Source organism: Ursus maritimus, unplaced genomic scaffold (assembly GCF_017311325.1).
Source record: "Ursus maritimus isolate PB19 unplaced genomic scaffold, ASM1731132v1 scaffold_26, whole genome shotgun sequence".
In the NCBI taxonomy this organism is placed as follows: Eukaryota; Metazoa; Chordata; class Mammalia; order Carnivora; family Ursidae; genus Ursus; species Ursus maritimus.
Window position 1 is genome coordinate 637,795 of NW_024425119.1, and position 17,147 is coordinate 654,941.

General features: G+C 41.8%; 1 protein-coding gene across 1 annotated transcript in view; it reads left to right on the forward strand.

Annotated features, from left to right (window-relative positions):
- Positions 1–9,282: 9,282 nt before the first annotated feature.
- ATP6V1E1 (ATPase H+ transporting V1 subunit E1) overlaps positions 9,283–17,147 on the forward strand; it is a 34,588-nt gene continuing 26,723 nt past the window's right edge. Inside the window, exons 1-2 of the mRNA XM_008704815.2 lie at positions 9,283–9,460; positions 14,865–14,930. Of these exons, the coding sequence (XP_008703037.1) occupies positions 9,428–9,460; positions 14,865–14,930 (99 nt within the window). The 5' untranslated portion in view covers positions 9,283–9,427. The remainder of the gene's footprint in view (positions 9,461–14,864; positions 14,931–17,147) is intronic.

Consider the following 17,147-nt stretch of genomic DNA (forward strand, 5'->3'; position numbering starts at 1 on the left):
GGGGGGGGGGGGGGGGGGGGGGGGGGGGCTCTGTTCTCCTGAGCGGAAGCAGGGATCATAGAGGCCCGGAGGTCTCTCTGCGCAGACGTGACCCGGAAGAGACCTCTCTTAGCCCGCTCTTACCAGGAGTCGCTCAAATCTATGATTCCGGGGTGACGGAGGTTTTTGATGACTGGAGGAAGAGAGGTGGGATTCTAAGGAATCAAATCCTGTGGGGAGGAGTGCCTAGCTGGCTCAAAAGTTAAGCTTCTGCCGTTGGCTCAGGGCGTGATCCCATGGCCTGGGATCGAGCCCCACATCGGGCTCCCTCCTGGGAGCCTGCTTCTTCCTCTCCCACTCCCCCTGCTTGTGTTCCCTCTCTAGCTGGCTTTCTCACTCTGTCAAATAAATAAATAAAATCTTTAAAAACAAACAAACAAATCCTGTGGGAGCTGGTAGTTCCCGGGGAAAGGAGCATTGTTGCTTCCACAGAATGCTCTGTGGCTGTAAACAAGTATTGAGGTTTAAGTGTGCAAGCGAACGGGGTAGAAAATTGTCAGGAGAGTTCTAGAGAGCTGCTGAGTTCACAGTCAATTGTCGGGGAAGACGGTCATTGACAGTTGGGAAAATTTTCTAGCAGTTGTGAGGTGGGGGTGAGGTGGGGTGAAGAGGTCATTCTAGGCGGAGGGCACTGCCTGAGCACAGGCGCTAGAGCGTTAAAGACGTCTTCAGTAGTACCCATTTTGCTCACGACACCTAGCACAGTGCCTAGAACAGTATGTGTGCTGATGGATGTTTGTTTACTTGAATCCAAGCGTCCTTTGGGGGAGTCGCTGAAGGTATCTAGTTAAGAAGCTGTATCTAAACCATGCTTTAGGGGCCTCTGAGTGGCTCAGTCGGTTAAGTGCCTTCGGCTCAGGTCATGATTCTGGGGCCCTGGGATGAGCCCAGTGTAGCTCCCTGCTCCGCAGGGAGTCCGCTTCTCCCTTTGCCACTCCCTGTGCTTGTGCTCTCTTTCTGAAATAAATAAATAAAATCTTTTTTAAAAAATGGGGCGCCTGGGTGGCTCAGTCGTTAAGCATCTGCCTTCGGCTCAGGTCATAATCCCGGGGTCCTGGGATGGAGCCCCGCCTCCGGCTCCCTGCTCAGTGTGGAGTCCGCTTCTCCCTCTCCCACTCCCCCTGCTTATGTTCCGTCTCTCACTGTATCTCTCTGTCAAATAAATAATAAAATCTTTAAAAGTAAATAAATAAAATAAAATCTTTACAAGATAAAAAATAAACCATGCTTTAGAGAAACTAAATTGTCTGTGATGTACATGAGATGAATTGAAAGAAGGAGAGCAATGAAGATGATGAGTTGGAAGGCTGTTGTAAGCAGCCAGATCATAAGTGATGAAAACCTAAGGAGGAGTGACTGCTAATGGGTACAAAGTTTTTTGGGAGAGGTGATGAAAATGTTTGATTTTGATGACAGTCGAACACCCTGTGAATATACTTTTACACCATTTAAGTGTATACTTTAAACAGGTGAGTCATATGGTATATGAGTTATGTCTCAATAAAGCTGTGAAAAAAAGTGCTGAAAACCATGATATGAGGGTGGGTAGGGGTGGAAGCAAAAAGGTTGGAGCTGGTGTTACAAGAGCTTTAAGCCTGAGCGACTGAGAGAACTATAACACCATTAACAGAGAAATTGGACAGAGATTTTGAAAAAAAAAAAAAAAAGGCTTAGTGAGCTAATAAAACTATGAATTACCTAGTAGTACCTAATTACCAGTTGATATTTAAATTTCCTCAATTGGCCAAGTAATGGCTTTTATAATTGTTTTTTATTTTTTTAAGTAGGCTCTATCTCCAACAGGAGATGTGAACTCAGGACCCTGAGATCAAGAACTGCATGCTCCACTGACTGAACCAGCCGGTTTTTTAAACCAGGATCATGCATTTGGTTGTTACATCTTTTCTTAGTCTCCCAGTTTTTTAAATAACGTTGCCTTTTTCAAGCATATTCACACAATGGAAATTATTCAACAATAAAACAAAAAGGAATAATTGGTATTGTGAAAGTTAATCAAAGGAAACCTTATTTAAAATAGAGTTATTAGGGATGCCTGGCTGGCTCAGTTGGAAAAGCATGCAGCGCTTGATCTCAGGGTCATGATTTGGAGCCCCAGGTCAGGTGTAGAAATTACAAACAAACAAACAAAAAACCTTTGAAAATAAATAGGCAGATAAAACGGAGTCAGAAGCCAGAAGGGGGAGCTCTCATGCCCTATCAATCTGTCAATTGCAGATCCAATGCGAAGCTGGGTGGAGGGTGGAGGGTGGGGGAGGCCTGGCTGGCTCAGTCCTTGGAGCATGTGACTCTTGATATCCAGGTTGTGAGTTCCTTTATGTTGTTGGGTATGTAGATTACTTTAAAATATTTAAAATAAAATAAAAATCTTTAAAAATAAATTAAAAATAAAATTTAAAGGGGTGCCTGGGTGGTTCAGTCGGTTAAGAGTCTGACTCTTGATTTCAGCTCAGGTCTTGATCTCAAGAGTTGTGAGTTCAAGCCCCATGTTGGGCTCCATGCTGGATGTGGCAACTACTTAAAAAAAAAAAAAAGACTTAAAAATAAAATGTAAAGGGGCACCTGCTGGGGTGCCTGGGTGGCTCAGTTGGTGAAGTGTCTGCCTTCTGCTCGGGTCATGATCTCAGGGTCTTGGGATCAAGCCCCTTGTCGGGCTCCCAAGGAGCCCAATTCCCCCTCTCTCTCTGCCCTTCTGCCTGCTCATGCGCTCTATTTCAAAGAAATAAAATCTTAAAAAATAATGATAATAAATAAATGAATAAAGGGGCACCTACATGGCATAGTTGGTTAAAGCATCTGACTCTTGGTTTCGTTTGGGGTCGTGATCTCGGGGTCATGGCACTGAGCCCCAGGCTGTCTCCATGCTCACTGAAGACTCTGCCTGAGATTCTCTTCCTCTCTCTCTCTGCCCCTCCCACCCCATGCTCACATGTGCACTCTCTCTCAAAATAAATAAATGTTTTAAAAAATACAAAATAAAATTTTTAAAAAGGAAGAGGGGGTACCTTGCAAGTCCATACTACCTTACTATGCCAGTAGAAGGAGGATATATTTTTCTTTTCCCCCAGCAAAAAACCAGCCAATGAAAAATTATCACAACTTAGCTAATGAAAAGCCACTATACTTAGAACTCACAGTTTACTCAATGGATTTTTTGTTTATAACATCCCATTCCTCTATAATAGAGAGCAGTCCTCTCCTTTGTTCTCTGGATTTGCCAGAGCTTAAATGTCCTGAATTGCAATTCTCTGCTATTCTGAATAAACCTATCTTTGCTGGCAAAAAAAACCCTGTCAGTTTTATTCTTAAGGTTAACATCACACATGACAATATGGATTAACCTCAAAAATATTGTGTTAACTGAAAGAAGCCAGACACAAAAATGAACAAATCGTGTTTCCATTTATATGAATTTCAGGGATAGGCAAAATCAGTCAATGGTTATAGAAATCAGCACACTGTTGCCTAGAGGCAGAAAGTGTGGCATTGACTAGAAAGGAACTCTCTAGGGTAATAGAAATAGTTTTTATCTTGATTGGGGTGGTGATCACACATGTATCAGAAATCATCTAACACAACTAATGAATCATCGAGCCTTACATCGGAAACCGGGGATGTACTGTATGGTGACTAACATAATATAATAAAAAAACATTAAAAAAAAAAAGAAATCATCTAATTGTACTTTGTTAGGTCTATGCAGTTTATTTTTTAAAAGATGTTATTTATTTATTTGAGAGAGGGACGCAAGTAAGCACAAGCAGGGGTGGGGGGAAGGGGAGAGGGAGAGGGAGAAGCAGAAGCAGGCTCCCTGCTGAGGAGGAAGCCTCACATGGGGCTCAATCCCAGGACCCCAGGATCATGACCTGAGCTGAAGGCAGTTGCCCAACAGACCAAGCCACCCAGGCACCCCAGTCTATGCAGTTTATTGTCTGTAATTTTTTAATCTTCTTTAACTTTTTTACTTAAAGATTTTATTTATTTATTTGTCAGAGAGAGAGAGCGTACACGCACAAGCAGGGGAGCGGTGCGGGCAGAGCAGGCAGCAGGCAGAGGGAGAAGCAGGCTCCCCACTGAGCAATGAGCCCCATGTGCAACTGGATCCCAGGATCCCAGGATCTGAGCCGAAGGCAGACGCTTAACTGAGACACCCATGTGTCCCATACGTAAATTTTTTTAAAAAGTCACATGACAAATGCTCCTCTGTGGTTATGTTACCAATTTGATATGTGGTTCGGTTAATTTCTTTCAGATTGCTTTCAGTTTTAATGTTTCCTTTAGTATTTTATTTTTTGAATGCACAGTGTAAGGATAGAACATAGGCCAATGCAACAGAATACAAAGTCCAGAATGGGCAATTGATTTTTGACAGAAGTGTCAAGACAATTCAATGGGGAAAGTGACAGTCTATTCAGCAAATGGTATAAAATAATATAGTCCTTTTACAGAAATTATTTTACTTTAATCACAGCAGTTTATGGGTTTTGTGACTTTTTTATTTTTTGGACAGATCTTCTAAATTATACAGAATCTTAGCCTGCAGTCTGATGTGATTATAAAATCTAAAGTCTAAAAAAATAGTAAATAAAATCTAAACTCTAGATTCTAGTCATTTTATTCATTCTCATTCATCAGTTAGTTATTGAACCCCTACTATGTACCAGGCAGTGTGCTGGATGCTGGCAAAAACAGTGATAAATAGATCAGACATGGTCTTTGTTGTGAAACTGACATTTTCATTGGTGAACCGGACAAAAACCTAAAAAGAAAGAGGAAAAAAACCCAAAATAATTTAAAACTGTGACATGTCCTGAAGTGAACAAGGGACTGGGAGAGAAAGGAAGGTGAAAGAGTTTATGAAAAGCTCTAAGGAGGTGATAATTTAAGTTGAGACCTTAAAGAATGAAAAGCTAAGTGATAAGTGAACAAAAAGAATTCAGGCAAAAAGCTTGGTGTTTTCCAGGAACTGAAAAGTAAAACTACAAGGTGGTGAGCAAAGGGAAGAAGAGCAATGAGGTCAGACAAGTAAGCAGGGCCAGACCGCGCCGCGCTCACACAGACCGTGTGAAGTGCAAAGTACTCACAAGCAGATGGAACCCACTAGAGGATATAAATTGGGAAGTGGCTAAATGCCAGCTGGGTTTTAAACCACTCTGTTGTGTGGAAAATCGGGTGGAAATGGTAGGAAGTGCAGGCACCTAAGTTAGAATTTCACTATTTTCTGGTATCATTTGTTTTTTCTTTTTAAGATTAATTGTTCAAGGGGCACTTGGTTGGCTCAGTCAGTAGAGCACGCGACTCTTGGTCTCCGGGTTGGGAGTTCGAGCCCCACATTTAGTGTAGAAATTACTTAAAAATAAAATCTTAAAAAAAAACCAAACCCACCTAATTCTTCAACATTCAAAGACAGAGATGATTTACATTTTTAAAAATTTATTTTTAGTAAAATAAAGCCAAATAAAGCCCAAAGGCCTTGAACCACCTACCCTGAGATTGTTTAATCGACTGAGCCACCCAGGCACCACCCCCAACCCCAACTTCAACCCACTCCCCCTCACCCCCCGCAAAGAAGTTCAAGTGTTAGTTTATTCTGATGGTTTAATTTCTGAAGCCACAGACTGAAGTGTCTGCTTGGGAACAGGTGAGGCAATGAGCCCAGAAACCATCTCTTTGTGACTAACCTGACAGGAATCTAGGACAGTGATTTTGTGAAGCCATAAGTAAATAGGCTTATCTAGGAGTGGGATTTTTGGAATTTATCTGAAAAGTGATCTAAAATAATATAGGAGGAAATTGTATTTGGAAAACTACTAACTAGTTAATCTTTTACTGTACTTATAATAACTTTTTCACTCCAGAGACTGTCTCTATGAAGCTTACCATATTCTTATCAGACAGGACCTGGCCCATTCCTTGGTGAATCAGCAAAATACTGCAGTGTAAAGAGCATTAACATAGGGAGGAGAAAGCTGCACAAAAGGGAATGTTAATTATATCTGTAAAACTATTTATTTTACTTTAGAAATGAAGTCTTAAAGCAAATGTGACAAATGTTAATTGTTGATTCTGGGTGGTGGTACATGCTACATGAATATTTAAATTATTCTTTGTACTTTACTTTTTATTGTCTCAAATTAATAATAAATAAATCATAAAAATCAGCACACTGTTTTCCATAAACCAAAAGCACACTGATCCGGACAGTGCTATATCTGTTCCAGACATTAATTTCACAATGATCAGGCATGTCGCTTTAGATTGCTGCTCCCACTCCCCGGTTATTTGCAGAAAACAGTAAAAATAAATGGGAGGAGGGATTATAATTGAAATGAGTGACCTAGGGATACTAGAAGGAGGCATCATAGAAATCTGTCTTCTGGGATGGCAAAGAATGAAGTTATTAATGCAGAAACTAACAAGATGAGAAAAATAAGCCTATCGACTGGTTTAGCTCAGTTGATAAGAATACTGACGAAGGGGTGTGTTGGTGGCTCAGTCGGGCACCTTCCTTTGGCTCTGTCATGATCCCAGGGCCCTGAGATCGAGCCCTGCATCAGGGTCCCTGCTCAGAGAACCTGCTTCTCCCTCTCTCTCTGCTCCTCTCTCTGCTTGTGCACGCGTGCTCTCTCTCTCAAATGAATAAATAAAATCTTAAAAAAGTTACTAATCAAGTTAAGGTCAACTGCATGGATTTCTGTTGCTCTTTTAGTTTTACTGTCCTGTGACAGTTTTCTCAAATATGTGCACCAATCTGTCACACAATACGAAGACTACTGTACACTAGTACAGCTGGGAAACAATTTGGCATGTGTATTAAGAGCCTTAAAAATGTGTGTACCAGGGCACCTGGGTGGCTCAGTCGTTAGGCGTCTGCCTTTGGCTCAGGTCATGATCCCAGCGTTCCGGGATCCAGCCCGGCATCGGCATCGGGCTCCCTGCTCAGCGGGAAGCCAGCTTCTCCCTCTCCCACTCCCCCTGCTTGTGTTCCCTCTCTCTAGGCCTCTCTCTCTGTCAAAGAAATAAATAAAATCTTTTTTAAAAAAATGTGTGTACCATTCTCATTAAAGGACAAATGTACTTTTCTGATATGCACTGAGGATACACTATCACGGATGTAGTACTCTTTCCAAAATGCATAACCATAATCTAATTATGAGAAAACTATCTGACAAAACCAAACTGATGGACTTTCTACAACTGGCCTCTTCGAATGTGTGGAACTCTTCAAAAATGTCACTATCAGGAAAGACAAAGTCTGAGGAACCATCCCATATTAAAGGAGACTAAAAGGGGGCGCCTGGATGGTGTAGTCGGTTAAGCATCAGACTTTTGGTTTTGGCTCAGGTCCTGATCTCAGCGTTGTGGAATTGAGCACCTGAGCTCAGCACTCAGTGAAGAGTCTGTTTACGACTCTCTCTCCCTGGGGCGCCTGGGTGGCTCAGTCGTTAAGTGTCTGCCATTGGCTCAGGCCACGATCCCAGGGTCCTGGGATCAAGCCCCACATCGGGCTCCCTGCTCTGCTGGGAACCTGCTTCTTCCTCTCCCACTCCCCGTTTGTGTTCCCTCTCTTGCTGGCTGTCTCTCTCTCTCGGTCAAATACATAAATAAAATCTTAAAAAAAAAAAAAGACTCTCTCTCTCTTTTTGCTCCTCCCCGCTGCTCATGCTCTCTCACTCTCTCTCAAATAAATAAATCTTAAAAAAAAAAAAAAAAAAAAAGGAGGGGCGCCTGGGTGGCACAGTGGTTAAGAGTCTGCCTTTGGCTCAGGGCGTGGTCCCAGAGTCCTGGGGTCGAGCCTCACATCAGGCTCCTCCGCTAGGAGCCTGCTTCTTCCTCTCCCACTCCCCCTGCTTGTGTTCCCTCTCTCGCTGGCTGTCTCTAACTCTGTCAAATAAATAAAATCTTTAAAAAAAAAAAAAGGAGGGGCTTCGCGGTACAGTGGTTACGCCTGCCTTCTCGCTCAGGGCATGATCCTGGCATTATGGGATCGAGTCCCACATCAGGCTCCTCTGCTATGAGCCTGCTTCTTCCTCTCCCACTCCCCCTGCTTGTGTTCCCTCTCTCGCTGGCTGTCTCTCTCTCTGTCAAATAAATAAATAAAATCTTAAAAAAAAAAAAAAAGGAGACTAAAAAAGACATGACAATTGTTACAATAGGTAATCTTGGACTGGATTCAGCATGAGAAAAAACATTTCTACAAAAGATATTAGTAGGACATATGGCAAAATCTGATTATGGACTTGTTAAATTTCCTGAATTTGATTTATGAAAAGTGATAAAGCCGAATAGCAAGATGTTAACAATTGGTGAATCTAGGAAAATAGAGTTTATTGCACTGTTCTTACAATTTATTATATTTGAAATTTCTTCAAAATAAAAGGTTGGTGGTAAAAATACATGTACCCTGACCCCTGGGTGGTTCAGTAGGTTAAGTGTCTGTCTTTGGCTCAGGTCCTGATCCCAGGGTCCTTGCTCAGCGGAGAGCCTGCTTCTCCCTTTGCGTGCTGCCTGGTCAGCCTGCCACTCCCCCTGCTTGTGTGCTCTGACAACTAAATAAGTTAATTAATAAAAAAAAGGGAAGGTTGAGTAACTGTCACACCCAAGAAATTTAGGGGACATGACAGTTAAATAAAGCCCAGTATCCTGGATGGGATCCTGGAACAGAAAATGAGCATTAGGTTAAAACTAAGGAAATCTGAATGATTACGGACTTGAGTCAATACATCAACATTGTTTAATTAATCGTAACAAATGTGTCATACTAATATATTAATATGGGAATCTGTGTGTGCGAGGGAGAAAAATACATGAAAACTCAATCCGCTTAATTTTTCTGTAAATCTAAAACTTCTAAAAATAAAAACTATTAATAAATAAAATATTGGTGTTATTTGTTTTCATTAAGGCCAGGAAAGCAAAATAATAATTTCTGATTTGAGAATACATAATTAAACTTTTAAAAAAACATGCAACAGCTTTAAAGACTATAAAAATACACAGAATTCGGCTAATTTCAGACGCCTGAAGTCCTCAACTATCTACTACTGGGGAATACGCTCTTGAGGAAAACAGCTCCGAAGTCACCAGCCAGCTGTAAAAGGGACTGGGACGAGGCGGAGAAGAGGCCGCCTGCGCAGGCGTCCAGCCAGGGGGCGGGGCCAGGGCGGGACTTCCCCGGACCCGCTCTCTTCCACTGGCTGAGAAAGCTCAGAGGGCTGGGCTGCGCGGTCACCTGGCAGGAACCGGAAGCCGGAGTTATAAAGCGAAGCAAGCGGAAACCTCCGCTGGATTTTCTTTTCTTCTTCCTTCCATCGCCCCGTTTCAACCTAAGCTAGAGGCAGTGGGCGTCCTGCTTAGCACAGCTTTCGCCATGGCCCTCAGCGATGCTGACGTGCAAAAGCAGGTGAGGACCTGCGGTAGGGTCTGGCGAGTCGCAGCGGGGGTCCGGGGGTGGCGGCCTGGAACCCGGCTCAGGGAGGACGCGGGCCTCGGGCAGCCCAGATGCGGGAGGAGGGTCCCTTACCCCAAGTCTCCGGGGCTGAGTAGTCTGTTTGCTGGAGGGGGGTTTGGTCCACACACAGCTCCTGTGTCTTCAGCTGGGGTTTTGTGCGCCGCCTCCCTGAATATGCTGGCTTTTTGGCTCCCACCTCTGTGTTCCCTACTTTCCCAGGGTACTTGGCTGTGGTTGTTAGAGCAGAAAATTGAAAGTAAGGGTTGAAATGCAAATTGAATGCAAGGATTGAAAACCTACTTTTCACTTGATTTTTAACCCTGAGGGAAGGGTTCACAGTACGATAAAGAGTGCTGACGGGAGTTGCTTCCAATGTTGTTTCGAGGTCATTCATTGAACTGTTAATCTTCATTTTGGAAGAACCTCCTCTATCATAATGAATTATAATGGTTGGTCTCTCACTAGTGTGTACGTTAATGTTTATTAATAATAATGCATAATTCCTCCCTTACATTTATGAACCCCAGCGCCAGTGTTTGGCACAAAGTCAGTCAGTCAAGGTTAATGGAAAGAATTATGGAAGTCGTGAACCTACATCATTTTTGCAAGTGTATCAGTGCTGGGAAACTTAATTTTTTTTTTTATGTGCCATAACTTCAGGTTCTAGGCATTAAGAAAGTTACACTTCGAAAGACTCCCAGGATAATATATTGGCATTGATAGGCCTGTAACAAACATGGGAAAAAGTGGTTTCCGTTTGCCCTGCCAGAGATACTCTGAAACCAGGGTTCTTGAATTTAGCACTCATATTGCCAATAGATTTTTCAGAGAAGGAAGCTTATGCCTGCAATTTAATCTTTACATAGTTTAGAGAACTAAGTCTATTTCTTTTTGAAGTACTAGGAAAATTCTCTGACTAAAGCTCACTCACTGGCTTATGAATCTTCTTAAATGAGCAATAAAATGTGTTTTTCTTGGATATTTCCATTTCCTAGAAAATGACTTTGCATTTTATTATTAGTCTAATGTGCACTGAGAAAAGTGGAGCGTTTCTTCATTCACATTTTGTGCTAATCATCACAAAGGGGAAATCGTGTAACAAAAATAGCATCTATGGAGAAGATTAAGAAATCTTACAATATTCTTACAAAACAATGGGGTTTTTATATTTATTACTGCTTCTTCTGATTTTTACTATAGGAAAAACTTGGTGCAGTGGAAAAGTACAGTGTCCTTCACATCTTCTGGTAGTCACAGTTACAGTGCTGATTCTCTTTTTCCACGTGTTCCTTCATCATCCTGCCCACCCCTTTGTTATAATACATTGAAGAATAAGTCTTCCCCAGAAAAAATATAAAGTGGTGTATTTCCTTGGAATCTAGACCAAAACCATTTTTTCTTTCTATAAAATTGAAAGATGAAGAAATCTATGGTCTCTACCCCTCCTCTCTACATGTAAGCTCCATAAGGGCAGTGTGTTTTGTTTCCCATATTCTCAACAGTGAATAGACCAGGCACCAAGCACATAATAAGGGCTTATAAATTGTGGATTCTCTGACTTCTTCCCCATTGTATTAAAATATTTATGTATATTTGCTTTTTTTCTGGGAGTATTGTTATTTACTTCATCCAAATTTTGAAGGCATCTGACTTCAAAAAACTTAAAACCCAGTAGGGTTAGCAGGAAGATGAAAAGTATCTTTTAAAGGCCAGATTTTTCTGCCTTAGGGGTGGAGTTAAATGTCCTGAAGGGCTTGACTATTTTTCTTGTTGGAACTCTTGAAGACAGAACGTGATCATGTTGGCTGTAAATAGGCTTCTCTGACCCGGGTTAAAATGAACGTGTTTTGCTCTAGGCTGTGCTGATCTAGTCAAATCTGGTAGTAGAAGGTCCAGCATGAGTGATAAAGGCAGATAATGCAGGTTAATGCAGGTTTGAATCAGAGTTCACCTCTACAGACCCACCGTGCCTTGTAGCATTTATAAATACCTGTTTTGATTACTGTATTTAAATTACTTTTAAAATTCCAAACTGAGTTCAGTAAGGCTTCAGACAGAACTTGTGGAGATAGCATTCCTTACCATGAACACACAAATCTGGGGGGACTAATCCTTTTAGCAAGGTCACAGTGATTTTCTATACTAGGTACCTCTGGATTCGGTACCCCAAATATTTCAAGGCCTGAGATTTTATAAATTTGTATTACCTATGAAATAGGCTTTGATTATCATAATTATTTTGGTTCCTCATGCATAGGGTAACTGCTAAGAATTTTGACGAAAAAGAAATCTTCCCTTTCAAACCATACTGTTTTTTCTTTAAGACTTTGATGCCATGAGGTTGTATCATTAATGCGGTTTTTATTTTTTTATTTTTTAAAAATACTTATTAGACAGAGTGTGCACGATAGGGAGAAGCAGGCTCCCTGCTGAGCGGACGCAGGGCTCCATCCCAAGACCCTGGGATTATGACCTGAGCCAAAGGCAGACGCTAAACCAACTGAGCCACCCAGGCACCCCTAATAATGTCCTTTTTATTTTATTTATTTTTTAAGATTTTATTTATTCATTTGACAGAGAGTGCAAGCAAGGGAGTGGGGAGGGGGAGAAGCAGAAGCAGACTCCCCGCTGAGCAGGGAGCCTGATGCGGGGTTGATCCCAGGACCCTGGGATCACAACCTGAGTCAGAGGCAGGCATTTAACCAACTGAGCCACCCAAGTGCCCCATCAATGCCCTTTGTAAAAGATGTATAAAATACATAATGAAACTTACTCATCTTAACCATTTTTAGCTGTATAGTTTAGTAGTGTTAAGTATATTCACATTGTTGTAAAACAAATCCTAACTCACTTTTGTACACCTGTGTGTACATTAGATTTATGATATCTTTGTGGTACATGGAGAAGCTGGGAATTGTTACTAGATTGTTAAACTCTAAAAAGTACTTGGGATATCTCAGGAGGCTTAAAATACCAACAGGTTCTCATTCATTCACAAACGTTTATTGAGCACCCACTGTAGGGGCAGTCATTCCATGTTCTGGTGTTATGGTGATATAAAAAGTAAGATCTCAATATTCGTGGAGCTTACCCTAAGTGGGAGAATTAATAAATATGGTGAATTAGGGGATCCTGGATGGTTCAGTCAGTTAAACATCTGACTCTTGATTTTGGCTCAGGTCATCTCAGGGTGGTGAGATAGAGCCCTGCTTCGGGCTTGGAGCTCAGCTCAGAGTCTGCTTGAGATTCCGTCTCTCCCTCTGCCCCTAACCCCGCATGCGTGCTCTTTCTCTCTCTCAAATAATTAAAGTCTTTTTAAAAAATAAACACAATGATTAGTAACCTAGAGATTATTGGTATTTTTAAAATCATCTTTTTTTTACTCATCATTTCTTTCAGATCGAGCCCCTGTGAAATGAAACTACCAGTGAGTTTGATTAGCTGTAGTACCTGTATATTCACTTGGGTGTGTTTTACATCTTCCACTAGAGATAGTACTTCATTTATGAGTCTAAAAAAACAAAACTTCATTTATGAGTCTAAATGGGATCAATGACCCCAAGCCCCATTCAGAAGACTTCAGTGGATTTTATTCTCTGATTGTAGCCAGAGATCCAAAGCCTTTTAACAAGTACCTTGCCTTATAGTTTAGCTGTGGATGGGGACAAGTAAGCAAGGAATTACGAATATGTGTTTAGGTAGAGGAAGTGCAGAGTGCCCTAGGTGCACATTGGTGAGAAGTTCAGAAAACATTTTCCAAAGGAGGTGACAGTTAAGCAAGCTGAATCCTGAGAAGTTAGCCAGGTGAAGGAGGGAGGAGAGATTCCAAGTGGAAGGAACAGCATATTTGAAGTCTTGGAAAAGAGGAAAAGAGTGGTGAAATCAAGGAACAGAAAAAATGAAATAAGTTTAGTAGGACAGGAGCCAAGAGTCTGAAGGGTGACAAGTGGTGAAGGTTATGTGTCATATGATGCTGGCAAGGTAAGCATTGACCAGATCATGTACCTTCTAAAATCTTTGCACTTTATCATAAAGCGGGGAGTTGGGGGGGAAAGTGTGATACATGATGAAACAAGCCTTTTTAAAGGATCTTTCTGGTTGCAGTGTTAAGTTGATTAGAGAGGAAACAAGGCTGAGGGCAGGAAAACAAATTTGGAAGCTGTTGTAGTAATTCAGCTGAGAGGGTGGTAGCAAAGACTAGGAGAAATGTGGACAAATTAAAGAGCTATTAGAGAGAGAATTGATAGCACTTGCTGGCTCATTGGATGTGAGGACTGAGGTACAAGGAAGAGTCAAAGTCAGATGTTGGTGCTAATCCTCAAGATAGAGCTCAAAGCGAGCAGAGGAGAAGAGAGTGATTAGCAGTTCATTATTGAGTGTGTTGGATTTAGGCTGCTGTGAGTAGGCTCTCTAAAAAAGAGCAGTCTAGGAGGCAGAAGGAGAAGAGGGTGGCCCCAAAGAAGAACAAGGAAGTCATGAAAGCAAAGGGAAGAGATTGTTCTTGTTCAAAAAGGGAGGGTTGGGGGTGCCTGGGTGTCGCAGTCCTTAAGCGTCTGCCTTCGGCTCAGGGCGTGATCCCAGCGTTCTGGGATCGAGCCCCACATCAGGCTCCTCCGCTGGGAGCCTGCTTCTTCCTCTCCCACTCTTCCTGCTGTGTTCCCTCTCTCGCTGGCTGTCTCTGTCAATAAATAAATAAAATCTTAAAAAAAAAAAAAAAAAAAAGGAGGGTTGACCAGCATATCAAGAGGTGCTGAAAGACGGATTAAAGCCAAGATTTAAGGGGTAGGAGATTATTGTCATTTTATGAGAGTAATTTCAGTGAAGTGGAGGGGGTAAAAATCAGATTGAAGTATGTCGAGAGTAGGAGGTAAGAAAGTTGAAAAAGTATGGAGCACCTGGCTGGCTCAGTCAGTAGAACATGCGATTCTTGATCTTGGGGTTGTGAGTTTGAGCTCTATGTTGTGTGTAGAGATCACTTAAAAATAAATCTTAAAAAAAAAAGTTGAAAAGGTAAATATAGATCTGTTTAATTGTAGATGGAGAAGAGAAAAAGAGGATGCTGGCTAAAAGGGGTATAGAGGAGGATATATATTCAGTCCTCCCTCCCCCATAAACTCCACATTCCTTGAGAGTAGGATAATGTCCTGTGATACTGAATATTGTGTCTGGTCCATTCGCTAGAGCAAATTCCTGATTGTAAGGTACCTGAAACCAGAAATTATCTCATTTATCCTTGTATACAATGCCTGGCACATAATATGCCTTCAATAAGTGATTGTTGAATGAATCAGAAAAGGTAGGTGTATATATTTTTTGTTATAGTCAAAAATAAAATAACCTTTTCTTCTTCCTTTAGATTAAGCATATGATGGCTTTTATTGAACAAGAAGCCAATGAGAAAGCAGAGGAAATAGATGCGAAGGTGAGATTCTATCTTCTAGGTTTAAGAAGTTCTCAAAATGTCATAGTGTGGCTTTGCTAAGCAGTAATTAGTAAAATTGCTTAACAACACATTGCATAGGACTGCTAAGAATGTGTCTTATCTTTAATGTAAAAAATAAATTTTCCTGGGCAACCTTCTCGGGTCCCTTCCCTCTTCAGGAGCTTTGTGCTATTGCTCAATAAACTTTGAAAATAAATAAGTAAGTAAGTAAAATTTCCTTTCTAAACATTCTGATTGCTAATAAGTGTCCTGAAATTTTATGGTAGGGAGTAGAAAAGTAATGAATAAATTTTCTCATGGAATCTGGAATCCAGGCATTTAGCATCTATGTCTAATTATGATAGTTGGTTAGGGGAGGGTATAGTATTTTTATGTTGTTATTTTTCTTATTAATTTGTGCTTGTTGCAAAAAAAAAAAAATTGGAAGTGTATAAGGTATAAAATGAAAGCCCCTGTCCATTACAGAGGTGATACTTGGTCAGCATTTTGAAATTTTATGTTTCCAGTTGCACTTTGTTTATACACAGTATATCAAGTTGTTATTTTCCCTGGATATAACCACAATGGGCCAGAATATATTGTTTAATACACTATTTTCATTATCTTTTTTTAAAATATAACTTTAGTTTCTTTTCTTTTTTTTTTTTTTTAATATTTTATTTATTTGAGAGTGGGAGTGAGTGCAAGCTGGGGAAGAGGAAGAGGGAGAGGGAGAAGTAGACTCCCCACTGAGCAGGGTGCCCAGGACACAGGGATCATGACCTGAGCCAAAGGCAGATGCCTTACTGACTGAATCACCCACACACCCCTTCATTATCTTTTTTATTCATTCTACTGTAGTTACATTTGTTAATTATCAGTACAGCCTTAAAATTGTGTGTTCTTGGTGTTCTAGGAGTAAAATTCTGTGAAACCTTGAACTATTTAAATTATCATTTAATGGGGGGCGCCTGGGTAGCGCAGTCGTTAAGCGTCTGCCTTCGGCTCAGGGCGTGATCCCGGCATTCTGGGATCAAGCCCCACAACAGACTCCTCCGCTGGGAGCCTGCTCTCCCTCTCTCACTCCCCCTGCCTGTGTTCCCTCTCTCGCTGGCTGTCTCTCTGTCAAATAAATAAATAAAATCTTTAAAAAAAATTTTAATGGGTGTGCCTGGCTGGCTCAGTCGGTAGAGCATGCAACTTTTAATCTTAGGGTTGTGAGTTTGAGCCCCATGTTGGGTGTAGAGTTCCTCCCTCCCTCCCTTCCTTCCATCCATCCTTCCTCCCTCCCCCCTTCTTTCAATAGACAAAAACTTTTATTTTTAAAATGAGCTAGCTAGAGAACAGAGAACCTAAATGACTGGCCCAAGGTCACACAGCTGCTACTTACAGAGGAGATCCCTTGCCCAGCACTTCCTAGTTAAGCCGATACCTGAGTTATAATCTGTTAATGGCATTTATACGCCTTTGTAGCTTAGTTTTTTTTTTTTTTTAAAGGCTATCAGGTGAGAGTATGGAAACAAGAACTTCATATTTCCTTCAGTGACTCCAGAAGAGCAGGGAAGGGTAGAAAGGTCATTTTTAAAAACCCACATTGACAGGGACACCTGGGTGGCTAAGTGTCTGCCTTCAGCTCGGGTCATGATCTCTGGGTCCTGGGATTGAGCCCCACGTCGGCGGGTTCCCTGCTCAGCGGGGACCTGCTTCTCCCTCTCCCCTGCTTGTATGCGCTTGCTCTCTCAAGTGAGTAAATAAAATCTTATAAATAAATAAATAAATAAATAAGTAAATAAATACCTGTGCTGACAAGCACGGTTGTCATGAAGATAGTGCCCTGGGAAGCAGGTGGTGCTGCAGGTGCCAAGTGGGACAGAACGAGGTTGGTGTCCCATGACGTGCAGGAGTAAGGTCCTGTGCCCTGGCAGGTGCTGCAGCAGTGACATTGTTGACCAGCTCCTCTTGCCGTGTTGTACCCAGAAGGGCAGTCAGACACACAGGTCTCCCACAGCAGGTACCGGGCATAATGGCAGCTCAGGCAGAGGCCGCTGGTGTGGAGATGAGCTGTACAGTGCTGGCGCAGAGGGTGGCGGTTGTCAGTGCTATCAGCATTTCCCCCCAAGAGCTCTGAGAGCTCTAGCACAGCGTGCCCCTGTTCACAGTGCTCCTGAGCTCCAGTGTAGATTTTTTAAAAATAAAACCCTAAAAAGAAATGTATCA